Genomic DNA, 17,435 nt, shown 5'->3' with positions numbered 1-17,435 from the left:
GGATTAAATGAGATAATACAAGCCAAGCACTTAGCCCACAGTTTGCATCAAAACGATTGTCACTATTGTCACTTTTGTGAGTTTGCCTATGGGAGCCAAGTTACCAGGCCTCTAGGAGAAGAAAGAGTGCCCTTCCTGTTTACAGTCCAGGCCTCTGACCCATCCGGCCTCTGACCCACAGCGGGTGGTGGAAAGGGCTGAGAAGCAGGAGATGGGGACCCAGCCTCGCCTGGCCTCTACTTAGCTGCGTGACCCCAGGGCAAACCCTGCTGAACCTCTCCCTGAGTGCCAGTGCCTTGGTTTTCTTCTCACTGAGAAATAAGCTAGATATTCAATGTGGGAATACCCCTTCCAGTGTGGGAATCTCCAATGTCAGCAGCAAAACGGTCCCAACCAGAAGCAGCTGAGAAAGCGTGTGCCTGGCTTGGAGGAGGCCCCGGTCGGAGACAGACAAAGGCGCCCTGTGCAGGCCCTGCCTCTGGCCTGGCCCAGAGTTCTGGAGGTTTCCATGCCCAGGCCCAAGGGCTTCCAAGAATCACAGTTGAAAGTTATTACTTGAAAATTGTCAGACCGTTTACTTTGTGTTCCTGGAAGCTGTTGTCCAGGAAAGGTGGTGACGGGTCGGGAGAGAGACAGAGTGAACACAGGAAGAGCGTGGAAGACAGTGAAAGGAGGAAGAGGGGGAGGAGAGAGAGGAGATGGAGTAGAAAGGTGAGAAGAGGTGAGGCAAAGACAGACACGGACAGACAGACTGGGAGGCTACAGAGAGAGGGCAGAGCTGGCAGAAGCGGCAGCAGTGGCTCTGAGCGAGGCCCGGACACAGGGTTCAGATGACCACAGCTTTGGCTTCCTTCAGCCCGGGCACTGCCCGGCCTCGAAACAGATGCAACAGGGTGCTTTCTTAAGCGGAAACCTCCTCTCCCATGAAGGGGGGCAGAGCCGTTGGGTGGTTATCTTGCTGTTCCCTTGAACACACTCAGCCCACACCTCCATTCCCCGTTGGCTGGGGGGACACAAACATTGCTTGATTTTCTGTAAAACACCACAAACCTCCCCTCCGAAGCAGCCCTTCTCCTTTGCTCCCCGGCCACCAGGAAACCCATACCAAACGGCAGCCACTGTGACTGGCATCGCAAAGGTCCTAGCAGGTCACAGAGTCCCGACCCAGGCATCACCTGGTTCCTAGTGCGGCGACAATCACTACCATTGAGTAAGCACCTACCACGTGCCCACGCTGGGGTCAAGCTCTCCACGTGCGCTGCACACCGAATCCTCATAAAGGCACAGTAGAGGCAATGATTCATCCCATTACACAGCAGGAAAGCAGGCCGGCCGGCCGGCTTCAGAGCCCATGCCTCAGCCACTACTCTAAGTTGAAATAAAATATAACTGCCTGTGAAGCACAGTGTCGTGACAAAGGCTAAAGGAGCTTGGCTCTGCCGCTTAGAAGCAGTGCCACCGTGGAGAAGTGGCTTGTTTGCTCAGTTCGGTTTCCGCAACTCTAAGACAAGAATAACAACCTTGGGGGTTGCTGTGAGGATTAAAGGAGATCATGTGAATCACTGAGCCCAAGCCCTAGCCCGGTGGGGCTCAGTAAAGTTTTGTTATTCAGGACAGGCCTGGCACACCTTCAGCCCAGCCTCTTCCCTCCACCGCGCTCGGCCTGCGGGAACTGGAGGAGGATGTGGGCGTCGCTGGAGCATCACCTGGGTGTCAGGCACGGTGCCCGGGTGCCCAGGAGGGTCAGTCAGCGAGGGGCCTGTACTCTGGGAGGTATTAGGATTCTGGCCCCCCGATCCCATGCCGCAGCCACCTCCTCTGTCCTATCTGTCCCACCCTCAGCCACTGGCAGGGCCCCCTTGGGTGGGGTGGGCAAGGCAGGGCAGGGCAGGGCTGAGCACAAGGCAGCAGGGCGTCATTATCGCTCCCAGCAGAGCTGGGGTCAGGGTTAAGCCTGCCTTCTTATCAGGTCCCCAGGGCCTGTGCTAACACGTGCTGCCTGGCTCTCTGGGGGCTGGTAGGGGGGCCCTGAGGACGCTGCTCAAGGTCTTCCTCCTCTGAAATGGTCCCTGGAGCAGGAGTGGGAGAGGCAGCCCGGAAACAGAGAGAGCGCGCCTGGCTTGGACACCGTGTCACCCTAGGCAATCCCTTCCCTCTCTAGTGAAAATCTGTGAAATTGAGGGTGGAGGGGCAGCTGGATGACGTGACCCCTAAGTCCCTTCCAGCTCTAAAGAGTTAGGATCCTGTAGCCACCTGTGAGCTAGCCACCATGGTCATCCTGTTTACAGACGAGGGAGCTGAGGCCAAGCAGGGGGAAGAGACTCGCTCCCATAACATACTAGTTGGTAGCAAAGCTGAGTGACACTCAGGCCTCCCAACTCCTGGCCCAACGCTCTTCCCACCCCACATACACTCTGACCTTCTAGAAGATCATGGAGGAAAGGTGTAGAGATGACAAGGGGGTGGCTGCTTCCAGGCTCCCCCTCCTTTCTTCAGATTCCAGGAGTGGCCTGGGGACCTCTCAGAGGGGCTCCAGACATGTGGGCACCTGGCAGCCCTGCAGGGTTGGGGCCCAAACCACTCCTTGGTTCCTGTCCAAGGGAACGCAGGGACAGCAGGGCTTCCAGGCTGTGTGTGGAGAGCTGGCCCCATTTTCGGGCCCTGATAACACCCCTCCCCGTATCAGTGGGCCAAGGACTGCGAGGGGTGTGTCTGGGCATCAAGGGCAGGTTCGGCAGAAACGTGGAGGTAGAAAGGGAAGGTGGTGCAGCTCAACTGAGGCCTCCAGCCTGGCCGGAAAGAATCTCTGAGGGCGCCCAAGGCTTAGGGGAGACGGTGTGGGGAGTCACAGGAAAGGGTGAGCTAGGTCTGCTTACACCTTCAGGAGCAGAAGAGCCTGATCCGAGGGCTTTCCTAAAGAAATCCTAGAAATCTCAGGTTGGGAGGGCCCAGAGACCCAGCATCTACACCCCAGAGCAGGAGGGGACATGGCCACCTCTGAGAATCTGAGGAAGGTTACGTCCTTGCCCAGTGAGAAAAAGAGGCCCAGGCTGTGGGGAGAGGTGACTCACGTGTGACTGAGGACTTGCGAGGCCCTGCCTGAGACAGAATGAGCCCCCTGTAGAGCTGGAGACGGGGACCCGGTAGGTACAGTCCTGATGAAGCAGCCAGGACCACGGAAGGACGGCAGCGGGTCAGGCAGGACTGGGCCACCCCAGACTCTGTGGCCCGGCCTTCTCAGCGCCCTGTGGAGCTGGGGTTCTGGGCAGGCACCATTTGGGCACCCAGCCAGTTCCATGAATATCCCTCCATCCAGGCTTTGGCCCAGGTTCCTGAATCTTCTTCCTCTCTGGCGGAGACCCAGACCACCCTGAGGACTCCCATTTGGGAGGAGGACTGAGGGCCTCTCCTCACTGCTGAGCAGCCTGGGCTGAGCTGAACACACACACAGAGGCCACTCACGCAGATCTGTGTAGCACATACACCCTGGGGTCTGGGGCTCAGAAAGTCTCATGCCCTCGTCCCCTCACCCCGTGACCATGGACTGTGGGCTTCCCAGACAGGAAAACCTGCTTCAGCTTTAGGTGTAAACGTGGCCCTAAGGATTTTAAATGTGGCCACTGAGGCCATTTACAACAAAGCTGAAACTGGGCTGCCTTTTTCTATGGCAGTGAGTACCTTGCATCCCTCCCCAGAACCCAAGGTTAACCCTGAGAGAGCTGAGAAAAGGCTTGAACCCCAAGGGGGGCTTGGGACTGGGGAGACCCTGGGACCAAGGCAAAGGAGGCGAGAAAGAACTGGAGACCCTGGGTTGAATGAAGCTGGCCAGGAGCCGGAGAACCAGAGCCACAGGGGTGGGCGAGGCTGGGCCTGGGGCTGCCAAAGACAGGGCGGGAGGAAGAGGGAAGGGCAGCTTTGAAGGCGTCCCAGCATAGAGAGAAACAGAGCCGAATCCTGCATCGTAGGTCACCCACCTCCCCAGACCGGGCCCTCAACACACAAGCACATGTGCACACACAGACACACACCTTCACAGGCCCCCGGGGTGCTCATCTGACCCTTTGGTGGTGTCCTTCCCTCTCACCTTCACCGCACCCCACTTCACCTGGGTATACGGGGGAGAGGAAGCAGTGTGGTCAGTGTCCATCTTCACCTCCTAAGGCAGCAATTCGGTAACTTCAGGGTGGTAGGATCCCATGGAGCACTTGACGGTAATTCAGGTTCAGATTCCTGTCCTCCCCCCACCCTGAGATTCTGAGCCCGTGGATTGGGGCCCAGGTAATTCTGAGAAGGTGGTCCTTGGAGGGATGCTGAGTGGCCTGCTAGCTGTGTGGTGGAGAAAATCATCATAATCCTACTGGCTGCATTCATTGCGTGCCTACTGTGTACGTGGTGTTTCTCACGAACCACCTCGTTTCATCCTGACAGCCTTCCTGGAAGGTGCCATTATTTCCATTCCCAAAGTCACACTCTGGCCACTAGAGGAGACACAGTTTGACTTGGTTCCCTCCATTCACCCCAACCTACCCACACACACAGACTCACAGAGCCTGGGACCCACGCCAGGGACAGGACCAGAACCAGCATCTGACTCCCCACAGCAGGAGGAAATGGCTGGGTGAGACCCACCTGCAGGAAAGTTGCAGGGTTGGTCTGTGACGGAGAATACTCCCACCCACCCACCCCACCCGGGATGAGGCAGGAGGACCAGCCCACCCGCGAGGCTCCAGGGGTCACGGCTGGACCGGGCCAGTCTTGGCGAATTCCCAGGTGACGGGCGCCCCCTGCAGCCAGACAGGGGTGGTGCAGGGCAGAGGCGGGACTTCGGGCTCACACCCCGGCATTGCTGGGTTTTCTCTTCCATAGTCTCCAGCCGTCGCTGTGGCTGTTATGGTTGCCCCATTTTAAGGATGAGAGCAAGGTTGAGTGTCTTGCCCGAGGTCGCAGAAGGCCCTGGCTCTTCCCTCCCAGGGGCTTCGTCCCAGCCCTTCAGAGCCCGCCTCATCCACACTCCCTCGCATCGAGGACAGACAGTGCAGCAGGGCAGTTGTAGGAGGTTGGCAAAGGGTATTTAATGGGCTTTGGGGGGGGGGGTGGTCTCAGCACTCCCGCCAGGCGAGTGGGCAAGGGCAGGGCACAGAGGTCTCCACAAGGGGCTCAGGAGGTGAGGTTCGGCTGCGGGGGCTCCTGGCATCTCCCAGCGCGAAAGGTCAAGAGGTAGGCGGAGCCTCGTCTGGGGGCCTCTCGCAGCAGGGGCAGCACCGGGCTGGCGTGGAGCTAAACACACAGTGGGGGGGATGGGGGCTCTCCCTAAGCCCCGCCCCGCAGGCCACCCATTGGGGAGCAAGAAACTGCCCAGACTGTCACCCACCAACAGGCAGAGCAAAGGGAGTGGGATGGCACCCCAGAATGTCACTGCAGGGGCTCTGGAGGGGCTGTGGGTTACCCACCCCTACATCACTCTTAACGCTCCACTTCCACGTGGTTCATAGACTGGGCTTCAGAGTAGAAGGTGCCTTTTAGTAAAGGAATTCCCCCTCTCCCACCCCCGCCAATTATAAACCACTGGACTAGTCTCAATCCTCATAAATAGCTGAGGAAACTGAGGCCCAGAACGCGTAAGTGACTGGTCCAAGGCCACCCAGCAAGTGAGCGGTGCAGCCTTTTCCCTTTGTGTCTCCAGGGACCCCTGGTGTGTTCTGGAGGCCTGTGACTCTACTGTCAACACTCTTCAGGCCTGTAATGCCCCTCTCTCGAGATCTAAGTGCTCCAGCTTCAGGGCCAGCCCAACACTGGGGGGCTTCTCCCAACACCTGTACAATCTGCAGACGCCCCCTCCCAACACACACAGGCACACATGCATGCTGCACACACACACACACACACACACACGCACACGCACACACTCCTCACCTCCTGGAGGGCTGCAGCCTCACCACTCCCTGGGGGCCCCTTGCCTGGTTGGTTGAGACCCAGAGGTTGGGACTGGGGGCCAGACCCAGGCCCAGGGAGGTCTGGGGGACTGTGCGCGGAGGGGCACATCGGGAAGTGAGGGTTCTGCCTGGGCACCCAATCAGGCCCCACCACTCTCTGCGGCCAGACAGCTTCGGCCATGTACCTGGGGAGCAACAAGCCAGATGCGAGTGGTTGTGGCCCTCCTGGCCTGGTCCCCCTCAGCCTGGGGAGCACACAGCCTGGGCATGGCCCTGCAGGGAGCTGTCACCAATCTCATTCAGGCTGCCATGCCCCTCTAACCCCATTTCTTGGAGCAAGAACCCACAGAGGCAAGGAAGGGGAAGCTCCAGAGACTCCCACAATGCCCTGGAGAAAACTCCAAAAGAAGGAGAATAGTGAGCGTAAGGTGCTGGGAGCTATGCTAAGGGGCCAGCGGAGACGCCCCAGCTTCACCCCGCCCCACCCGCGCCAGGGGCCACCGCTCAGGCCTCTGCTTTGCCAACTCACTTGGGTCCCAGCGGTGCACAAATTGTTAAATACCAGTTGCTGGCACAGCCGTGGTCGAAGGGGTTGTGTCCTTCCAGGTATCGGCACTGGGCGGGGGTGTGGGGGGTCGAGGACAGGAAGAAGAGCTCAGATCCAGCAGGACTGGGCAGGCCACCCCCACCGGCCCTCCCTGCACTGGTCAGCTCAGCCCAGGGCTGCAGCAAGACTCCAAGGACAGAGGAGCCAGGAGAGTCAGGCGCGGCGTCCCCAACCCACTTCTGAACAGCTCTGGCACTGCACCCACCTCTCCTGCCTGCTCAGGGATCCCTCCCCATCACCTTGTATCCCCTTTCGCACTGTCCTCCCCCACTGTCTCATTTGGCCACACACATCCTCCTGCTACCTCCTTCCAGATCCTTTTGGATCTTCCTTTTGCTGATAAACTACTCCAAAGACAGTTCTCCACCCATGTTCCCTCAACTCCTCTACTTTCCCACATCTCATTCTTCCTCAAATTGTGCCTTCACTGAATTTCACTATCTGGAAGGACAATTTGTGGTGCCTAATCCTATTTCCCTAAGCAAAATCACATGGCCTTGGAAATCTGGGCTGAAGCTCCTGAGCACCCAATGCTTGACCAATGTCAAGCCCAAAGGTCAAGTCCTCCCCTGGAAACTCTTGACCAGGTTTTCTCCTCCTCCCCTCCTTCTGCCCATCAGCCTCGCCCCCTCCTCCTTCCCAGCACAGGCTGAGTCTCATGGGGACCTCAAGAGCCTTAGCTACAAAGTGTTTGTCACGTCCTAAAGTGGCCCAAGAGCACCTCTGCCCACCACCAGCTCGCCTGTGTCCCATGCCCTTAACCATTGTGATTTTTTGAGTTCTCCCTACTTTAAGGTGTTTCAAGAACTTAAGGGAAACTGGCATTCTACTCTCAATTTTAATTAAATGGTTAGAAGAGTTTGATTCAACTTACAATCAGAATTTTAAATCTAGAGAAATAAATTTTGATTTATTAGATGTACACGAAGAATAGAAAAATGTTGATTGCTCAGTGCTTAAAGGGATGGGAATTGTTTAATGAATTCATAAGAACTGACTAACAAAGTAGAGCCCTTCCTCCCCCCATATGGACCCTCATCCATGAATGGAATCCAACAGCTTGGAAGTTCCCAGACCGTCCTCTCTCACTGCTTCAGGCCTGGTCTCCTGCTCCAGTTCTATATCTCAAACGCCCTCATGCTCCACAGACCAAAACCAAAGTGGGTATCTACTCGCCCCATCTCCTGCCCAATTCCCTGCTGCCTCTGCTCTCTCTCCCCTTCTTCCCCAGGGATCGGGGAGTCAGACTTCTCTCTCTTTCTCTCTTTCCTTCTCTCCCAAAGCATTATGGATTCCTTTGTTTGTAGGTTCACTCATTTGTTCATAAATATTTGGGGACCTCAACACTGTTCCAGGCATTGCTCTGGGGACTGAGGACACACCACAGACAACAAGGCCAGCCTTAACTTTCAGGGTGCTGAGGGCAGTTGGGGAGTGGTCAGGGCAGCACAGAGGGGATTGGTGAGAAGAGCAGGCCGCCCGGCCAACACTCCAAGGTGCAGGCAGGGAAGCAGCAGCCCAGGGCAGCAGAGAGAGCTGGACCCTGAGAGGCTGGGGAAGGGCCACAGCAGGTACGTTCTGTTTCAGATGCTGCTCTGTGCAGCCTGGAAAGATTAGTCTGAGGATTGCCCGCTGGCTTTGGCCACTTGGAGAGTGCAGCATCAGTATAACAGTGAGGACGGAGGCTGGGCTGAAGTGGGCTGAGGAAGGTGAAGAACGACGCTAGTGAGCACAGACAATGCTTTCAGGAAATCTGGTTGCGCTGGAGGGGAGAGTACAACAGGGGAGGCCTGCGATGTTAAGGGATGTTTGCTTTGTTTTTAAGATGTGAGAGACAAGAACATGTGTACTGATGATGGGAAGGAATGGCAATAATGATGACCTATGGGGCACTTACTCACACCAGCCACTGTTCTATGTATCTCACACACATTAACCCATGCTGTCCCCTTTTACGGATGGGGAAACTGAGGTACCAGATGGCTAAGTAACACAGCCAAGATCTCCCTGCTGGTGTGTTGTAAAGCTGTGATTTGAATTTATGTGGTCTGGCTCCAGAGCCCTCGTGATCTAAGCAAGTGGCCCAGCAGAAGTTGTGGTCAAGGGATGGAGGTAAGAAGGAAATAAAGTTGAGGTGTGTGAAGAATGCCTGAAATGGGTTCTGGTAATGGGAAAGAGCCCTGCCTGGTGAATCACAGAGTGCAGATCACATTTAGGTTTCTTAAGGCTGGAGATCCTGGATTAGGACAGCCCCATCTGAGCAGGGGAGGGAGGGCAGGCCTATGGCCTGACCTGGGCTAGAAGAACCACAGGACGTGGGAAGGGAGAATGCTGCCCAGGAGAGGCTGAAATGAGGGACTGAGGCTGGAGAGAGAAGACATGCAGACCACAGGGAGCTGATGAGTCAGGGCTGCACAGAGGAGTCACAGATGGGCTGGGAACCAAATATGGGTGGGGTGGAGTGATTAAGTGGTGACTGGAAGGATGGGAAATGGTGGGCAAAGAGGGTTCCTCTGTCCTTTCAGCTGTCTCAAGGTCTCAGGCCCCTCCCTCATTGATGTGACCTACGACAGTCTTCCTAAAACAGCCTTTAGTCAAGTCATTGCCATGTGGAAGGAATCCCATGGCAAGGGTGTTCACTTTTACCACTCCTAATCAACACAGTACTGAAAGTCCAAGACAGTGCAGTAAGAAAAGAAAAGGAAATAAAGCCATACACGTTGGAAAGGAAGAAATGAAACTGTCCTTTTCACAGATGACATGATTTTCTATGTAGAATCAACAAAAAAACTATTAGAACTAATAAGTGAGCCTAGAAAAATTGCAAGATTCAAGACTAATAAACAAAAATCCATTGTATTTTCTTATAATAAACAAATGGAAATGAAATTTTTAAAAATTATAATAGCACACAAAAATGAAATACTTAGAAAAAATCTAACACAATGTAGTCAAGATCTACACGATGAAAACTGTAAGACATTAATGAAAGAAATCAAAGAAGCCCTAAATAAATGGAGAGTTATACTACTTTCATGGGTTCAAAAACTCAATATTGTTAAAATGTCCATTTTCAAAATTGATCTCTAGGTTCAACACAATCCAAATGAAAATCTCAGCAAACATTTTTTGCAGAAATTGACAAGCCGCTTCTAAAATTTATATGGAAAATCAAGGTAACTAGAATAGCCGACAGAACTTTGAAAAAGAACAAAGTCGAAGAACTCACATTGTATGATTTCAAGACAATATAAAGCTACTAAGCGAGGCAGTATGATACTGGTAAAAGGACAGAGAGTCCAGAAATACACCTACACCTCTATATTCAATTGATTTTTGACAAATGTTCAGAGGCAACTCAATGGAAGGATAGTCTTTTCAAAAAATGGTGAACAACCCATAAGCAAAAAAAAAACAACAAAAAAAACCCATAAGCAAAAAAAAAAATCTTGACCCATACCTTGCATCATATACAAAATTTAACCCCAAATGAATCATAGTCCTAAATATAAAACCTAAAACTATAAAACTTCTAAAAGAAAACGTATGAGAAAAATCTTTGTGACCTTGGGTTAAGGAAAGATTTCTTAATTACACACCAAAAGCACAATCCATAAAAGAAAAAACTGATAGAGGGACTTCCCTGGTGGTCCAGTGGCTAAGACTCTGTGCTCCCAATGCAGGGGGCCCAGGTTCAATACCTGGTCAGGGAACTAGATCACACATGCCGTAACTAAGAGTTCGCATGGTGCAACTAAAGATCCCATGTGCCACAACTAAAAGATCCCATGTGCTGCAAATAAGATCTGGCAAAGCCAAATAAATGAATAAATAAAAATAATAATAAAAGGAAAACGTATTTAAAAAAAAAAGAAAAAACTGATAACATACTTCAAAATTTAAAACTTCTGATCTTTGGAAGACACTGTTGAGAAAAATGAGATGACAAACCACAGACACGGAGAAAATATTTGCAAACCACATGTCTGAATCCTGAATAAATAAAGATTTCTTAAAACTCAATATTAAGAAAACTACCCAATTTTTCTAATGGGCAAAAGACTGGAACAGATATTTAATCTAAGACATACTGATGGTAAATAAGAACATGAAAAGATGTTCAAAATCATTAGTCATTAGGAAAATGCAAATTAAAACCACAATGAAATGTCACTACACATTTATTAGACTGTCTAAATTTTTAAAAAAACTGACAAAGCCAAATGTTAATGATGCAGAGCAACTGGAATTCTCATATATTCCTTACGGGAATGCAAAATGGTGCAGCCATTTTGGAAGACAATTTGGCAGTTTCTTATAAAGTTAAACATACAGTTACCATATGACCCAGCAATGCCAGCCTTAAGTCTATACCCCCCCAAAAATGAAAACTTGTGTTCACATGCCTGTACACCAATGCTTATAGTGGCTTCATTTATAATCACCCCAAATTGGAAACAACCCAAATATCCTTCAATTGGTGAATGGGTAAGCAAGCTGTGGCACAGCTATATGATGGAATACCACACAGCAATAAAAAGGAGGAAACTCCTGATGTGGGCAACAACATGGATGAATCGCAAATGCATTATGCTAAGTGAAAGAAACCAGACTCAAAAAGCTATGATTACATTTATGTGAGATTCTGAAAAAGGAAAAACTATTGGGATAGAAAACAAATCAGTGGGGACTTCCTTGGTGGCACAGTGGTTAAGAATCCGCCTGCCAATGCGGAGGACACAGGTTTGAGCCCTGGTCTGGAAGGATCCCGCATGCCGCGGAGCAACTAAGCCCGTGCGCCACAACTACTGAGCTTGCGCTCTAGAGCCCGCGAGCCACAACTACTGAGCCCGTGTGCCACAACTACTGAAGCCTGCGCGCCCTAGAGCCCATTCTCCACAAGAGAAGCCACCGCAATGAAAAGCCTGCGCACCGCACCGAAGAGTAGCCCCTGCTCCCCGCAACCAGAGAAAGTCCGCGGTGCTGCAACAAAGACCCAACGCAGCCAAAAATAAATAAATTTAAAAAAAAGAAAAGAAAACAAATCAGTGGTTGCCAGGGGCTGCAGATAGGGAAAGAAACTGACTCAAAAGGCCATGAGGGAATTTGGGGGTGGGGGGGGTTGGGGTTGATGGAACTGTTCTAAATCTTGGTTATGGCGGTGGTTACAGGACTTATGAGTTGGTCAAAATTCACACAACTGTGCACGTAAAAGGGTAAGTTTTACTGTATGTAAAGAAAAAACCCTATCAAGGCTCCCGGGTTTCCACTGCACCAAGATTAAATTATCCACCTGACTTCTTTGCCTTTTAAATCTGGCCAATCCCAGGCAGACCACTTGCCCATGCCACAGCTGCTCCAAATAGAACTGTTTCCTCATCATCCTATCAACATTCCACAGGCTTTCAGGCTTCCCAGCTTTTCTAAAAGCTTTGCCCATCACTGCAATGCCCTTCCCTCGATTTATGCCCTTCCCTCGATTTATGCCCGTCCGAAACCACTAAGTGGCACGTCCTACCCTACACTGAAGTCCTCACTGAACTCTCAGTGCTCTGAGTCTGTGCTACACAACGTAGGCAGGCCCCTCTCCCAGAGTGTTCGCGGGTGTCTGGCGAGGGTTACTCTGATTTCCGGTTCCTTGTCAACGCAAGTGCAGGAGGCCCCCTTACTCACCTTCCCGCCCATAGCTCAAAATAATGCGCACGCGCCTAGCACACAGTAGCGCACCTTCGACGCAGCGCACCCAGGAAGGAGAGTGACCTCCGACCTCCAGGAGGACGTGAGATCTGAGCTGAATTTGGGTCTGGAAGGACTAATGAGGCACCTTCGAGAGAAGTCAGGCCATCAAGGACCAGGGCGTTGCAGAAAGCGGAAAGTGCGGAAGTCCGGAAGGGGCAAGGTGACCACCCACAGCCCGATATAGTGGCGCCCCGCTCGGCCCCACGTACCTTGCCCTCGTAGGAGCGCTCGGCCGCGCTCACCGACATGGCCTGGATCAGCAGCAGCAGGAAGAGTGGCACCAGGAAGCCGGCGGCGGGTACAGCCACCACGATGCTGCGCACCGGCTAAGGAACAGCGCCTCCGGCCAGTCCTCCTTGGCCCCGCCCTTCACCCACCCCGACCCCAAACTGCCCCGCCCACGAGCCCCGCCCACCCTCTCTCTGCGCTCTATCCCAGTGTAAACCTCACCTCACCCTGCTGTCCAGGCCCCTGTGCCACCTCTAGCACTTCCCCTCCTTGACCCTGCTAGATGCTCACCCCTTCGCAGTTCCTCCTATCCCCACCCACCTGCCCGACTCTACCCACCGTCACCTAGTCCCACACTGGTCCTCCCGAGCGGCTTCGCGGAAAACCCCGCCCACCACTACCTTTGCACCGCCCCCTCCCCGTGACCCCCCTCCTCCGCTGTCTCCGCCCTCCCCACAGCTCCCCTCGTGGGTCCCGCAGCCCCTCAGATACGCAATAGCCTTGTCCATGGAGAACGGCAGGTGGGTCGTGCGCACCAGGAAGATCAGACAGGTGACCAGCATGGCACCTGAGTAGAGGCATAGTGACAGGACGAGCAGCATAAAGAAGCGAAAGTTGCGGTGACCGATGCAGTTATTGACCCACTTGCAGTGGTGATCAAAGTCCTAGGTGAGAGGGAGAGGGGGACCTCGAGGACCCAACCTCTGACTCAGGCTCCATCGCCCCCAAATCTGAGGCCTTACCCCCACCCTCTAAGCCCTTGGCCTCATGCACTGGCTCCCATTCCTAGGGAGACACTGAGCCACAAAGTCCCTAACACTGCTGGCATTTCTGTGGTTAGAGCACCATACGGCTCTGTGGCTCACATAGTTTCATGTCAAGAGGCCTTTAGAGCCGGGGCCTGCTAGTCTTCTCTGGGACACATCCTGGTGTAACTTCAGGCAGGACATAGAATATCTCTGGGCCTCTGTTTTCTTATCCACCGGATGAGCCTAATAATAACATCCTTGCCCAGCCAGTCTCCCAGGGTTGTAAGGACCAGTTAAGACAGCACATTGGTAAACTGTTGCAGGCTGTGCACTTAGAGCCCAGGATACCAGGAGACCCTCTGGCCTGGACAGCCAGAAGAGGACAGGCAAAGTTCCCCTGGCCAGGCCTGCAACCTGCCTGAGGGCCTCGGGCATCTAGTGTCAGTGAGCCCTCGATAAGTCAGGGGTATCTTTCCTTCCCCTGGCCTGACCAGGCCCAGCATAGATGTGGATGCCCCTCTGCATGTCAGCACCAGTGCAAGAAAGGGCCAGCCTCCGAGGAAAGGTGCAGGCACAGTGGCAGTGACTTGTATGAGTGACCAAGAGTGACTGGGAATTACTGCCACCCTTGGTCTTAAGCAGTCCTGGAAGTAGTTTCACACTGACCACAGGCCCCCGTGTGAGTGGGCCTCCTGGTCCCCGGCAGGTGCTGGGAGGGTAGGTGGGCAGGTGAGAGGGGCACTTACCTCCACACAGATGTTGCACCAGGGGCAGTGGTAGGTCCGGGGCGGACGGTGGAAGCAGCACTTAGGGCACCACTGCAGGCGGAAGGCCCTGTGGTTCACCCATACCACATGCACCATCGTGGGGCCCTGTTCATTGGAGCCTGGCATGGGAAAGGGATTGAGCAGCAGCAAGAGGCCCTTCCGTCAGTCTGCTGCAGCAGAAGAGTGTGGGCACGCAGCCCCACAGCATCACTGGGCTCCAAGAAGGGTGGGGACCAGGTGGGCAGGGGAGTCCTTAGTCCCCACTGAGCAAGCTGGCCAAGCTTAGAGAGGCTGGCAGTCAAAGGGAAGGTGGGTTTCCAGCCCGAGGAGTTCTTTGAGAACTCAGGCCTTTGCCACTGTGAGCGATGCTTTAAGGAATCTGTGTGGTAGGAAGGAGGAAGAGAAAACTGAGTGGTTGTGAAGAGCTGGCTTCTCTACCCAGCCTACCCTAGCCCTCCCCTCCAAGGCTACTGGAAAACCTCCAAAGTTCTGTTTTTCCACACCTCCGTGGCTTGAGCACACGAGGACATGGGGTGAAGGGGTCCTGAGGCCCCAGGCGGGGAGATGGAAGGAGCACTTTAGGAGTCATCCCAGCAGGCAGGAGCCCTTCGGGTGCTGCCTCCTTCTCCCAGGGGGCCAATGTCTCACCTTGATGCAAGATGCCAGGGTCTGAGAAGTTGAGTGAAACGAGACTGAAGAAGGTGAGGATAAAGAGGAGGCCTGTGACGATGGGAAAGGCCCATTCCCCGTTCTGGGCCAGCCACCTGCAACTGAGACCAGAGCAGGAGTCAGCCCTGATCTGGGGTGGCCTGAAGCTCCCCCAGGACCCAGTCCACCGGGTCAGGACCCCCAGACCATAAATCCTGGTCTAAATATCCAGGCTAGTGACAGATCCATAGAAACTCCACCAAAAGTCATCGAGTATTACCAGCCACCCGCAGCTCCCAGGTGCACCAAGCACTCTGTACCTCTGTGCCTTCGCACGTTCAGTTCCCTCTGCCTAGAACCTCTTCCTTTCCCTGACCCCTCTTCTATACTCTCCCTGCCTCCATACTATCGTTATGTGTTTTCCTTTCTGTTGCTCTGTAAGAAACCTGTCAGCTTGTGTGGGAGACTTACGGGAATGCGAAGAAGAGGCCACTGAAAACGACCAGCAGCACCACGTTGAAGGCGGCAAATAGGCTCGGGAGGATCCAGGGCGGTGGGGCCTGAGGCGGGCTATGGGGCTCCTTCAAGAGCGGCATGGCTGGACCTCCCATGGCCCCAGGGGAGACTAGGGCCCCCAGGCTCCCTCCCCACTGCTGGCTCCAGGGGCCCCATGGCCACAGCAGCCTCAGAAGCCACAGCCCAGGGTGGAGGGAAAGAAGTCGCAGTGTGACATCACAGAGGCTGAGGAGAGTGGGGGCTAGGGGCCCTTCAGCAGCCCTGTCTGCCATCTGTGACCGTCACTTCCAACAGCAAACCATACCCCTACTTGTGCTGGGGACAGAGAGGTCCTGCCCCTGCGAGGTTCGAGACTACATGAGATTAGAGCAACACGTGGGGAGAAGCTGGGTGATACTACTCACCGTTTCAGGCTCAGTGCTAATCAAAGCAAACGGTGTTCATTGTTCTATCTCCATTTTTTCCTTGTTGTTGTTACAAAATTGCACTTTGGGGGAGGAGGCAGCTAACTCTTCCCTTGTTTCCAGGTTTGGCTTCACAACACAATTCTGGTCAATGAGACATAAGTGGATGTCTGAGCGTTTCTAGAAAGGCTTTTGCTTTCCTGATAAAAGGAGGAAAAGACACAGTTGGTGCAGCTTTGCCCCTTTCTTCCTGTTTTGAACCTGGACGTGCTGGGCTTGGTCCACCTCGACCCATTAGGCAATAAGTCAACGTGGGACACGAACAGAATGACAATAATGACACTGAGTCACTGCCCCAGCCTTGAACCGCCTCCCTCTGAGCTGTTTATTATGTGAGAAAATAACTGAGTTTTCTGTTACATACAACTGATATTTGTCATTTATTTTAGTCACTGAGCATCTGAACCCCTCTGTGTTTGGAGGATCCCTGAACTATAAGTCTTGATGAAGGGCAAAGACTTTCTCCATCCCAACTGAACCTGAAAATGCCAGATACTTGCATTCGAAGCCTCTCTTGCAGCTAACACACAGGCCTGTGACTTGGGTGCCACCAATTAGCCTCAGATCTGCTACCACCAACCAACTGAGGAGTCCACTGAGATGCAGCAACTGTCCTTTTAAAACTTAGATCATGGCCTCCGATTAGAACCTTCCAACTTCTTCCCTGCCCACTCAGAGTAAAGTTCAAAGTCCTTACCATGGCCTTCAAGGCCCTCCCTGATCTGGCCCCACTAACTTTCTGACCTCATTTCCCAACATTCAGCCTCATACTCACTGCACACTCACCAGGCACACTGGCCTCCATGCTGTTCCTCAAACACACGTGGTATAGTCCAGTCCTGGGTTTTTCACACTTGCTCTTCTCTTTCCCTGGAATTCTCTGCCACATATATTCACAGAACTTGTCCCCTCACTTCATTGTATTCTTTGTTCCAGCGGTGCCTTCTGCCGTTATCCACATGCCTGCATCTCCAACTGTTTCCCTACAATAGATTCCTAACAGTTGGATTTAGGGCCAATGAATACGAATATTGAAAACATATTTCAGAGTTGAGTCGTTGCCTTACCTGACTTGGACGTGTCTCGCCTGCGTCCACTCTTTGCGTCCTGTCATTCCAGTCTTGTGCTGCCCAGTGCCCGCCTGCAGGATGGCCCATGAGCAGATCTGCTACTCGGACAAGTACTTCGATGAGCACCACGAGTGCTGGCGTGTCATGTTACCCAGAGAACTTTCCAAACATGTACCCTAAACCCATCTGATGTCTGAAGAGGAGTGGAGGAGACTTGGGAGTCTAGGCTGGGTTCATTACACGATTCATGAGCCAGAAGCACACTTTCTTCGCTTCATACGACCTCTTCCAAAAGATCAACAAAAATGAAGTATATCTGGGGATCATCAATTAAATCTTTTTCAAATTTAATGTATATGTGTATATAAGGTAGTATTCAGTGAATACTTGGAAAATGTACAAATGTACAGATCGTTCATCCATGTCTCTGCATGAGCTCTATTCTTCACAGCAACAGAGCTCAGTTAAATGCAACTGCAGGGAGGTTAACTATAAGGTGGTTAAGATAAAATTTCTTCTAGCCAGTTTTTCTCTTAATATAAATGCCTGTTTGACTTTACCTGTTACTTTTGTTAAATAAAGTTTGTATGTCACATTTTAAGAAAATTTAAAATAAAACATATTTTACATAATTTACAAATGCTTTCTAGAGAGTTTGTGCACGTTTATACTATTATGACCATACCCATATCATAATACTAACACTATAATTAG

The 17,435-nt window shown here is 52.7% G+C and overlaps 1 protein-coding gene and 1 pseudogene across 2 annotated transcripts; one reads left to right on the top strand and one right to left on the bottom strand.

Moving 5' to 3' along the window:
* Positions 1-1,965: 1,965 nt before the first annotated feature.
* ZDHHC19 (zDHHC palmitoyltransferase 19) lies at positions 1,966-15,267 on the bottom strand (the record flags this gene model as incomplete). Its single annotated transcript, XM_079921416.1, has 8 exons — positions 1,966-2,069; positions 5,937-6,118; positions 6,463-6,548; positions 12,489-12,594; positions 13,000-13,172; positions 14,003-14,142; positions 14,672-14,793; positions 15,143-15,267. The coding sequence occupies 8 exons, from the start codon at positions 15,265-15,267 to the stop codon at positions 1,966-1,968; spliced, it is 1,038 nt and encodes a 345-aa protein (XP_079777542.1).
* Positions 15,268-16,799: 1,532 nt separating this feature from the next.
* Positions 16,800-17,030, top strand: LOC307186860 (cyclin-dependent kinases regulatory subunit 2-like; annotated as a pseudogene). Its single transcript has one exon. The product of its transcript is annotated as a cyclin-dependent kinases regulatory subunit 2-like (transcript).
* Positions 17,031-17,435: the final 405 nt, after the last annotated feature.

Source organism: Stenella coeruleoalba, assembly GCF_951394435.1.
Source record: "Stenella coeruleoalba genome assembly, chromosome: 5".
NCBI classification, from domain to species: domain Eukaryota; kingdom Metazoa; phylum Chordata; class Mammalia; order Artiodactyla; family Delphinidae; genus Stenella; species Stenella coeruleoalba.
This window is presented reverse-complemented; position numbering and strand designations above follow the sequence as displayed.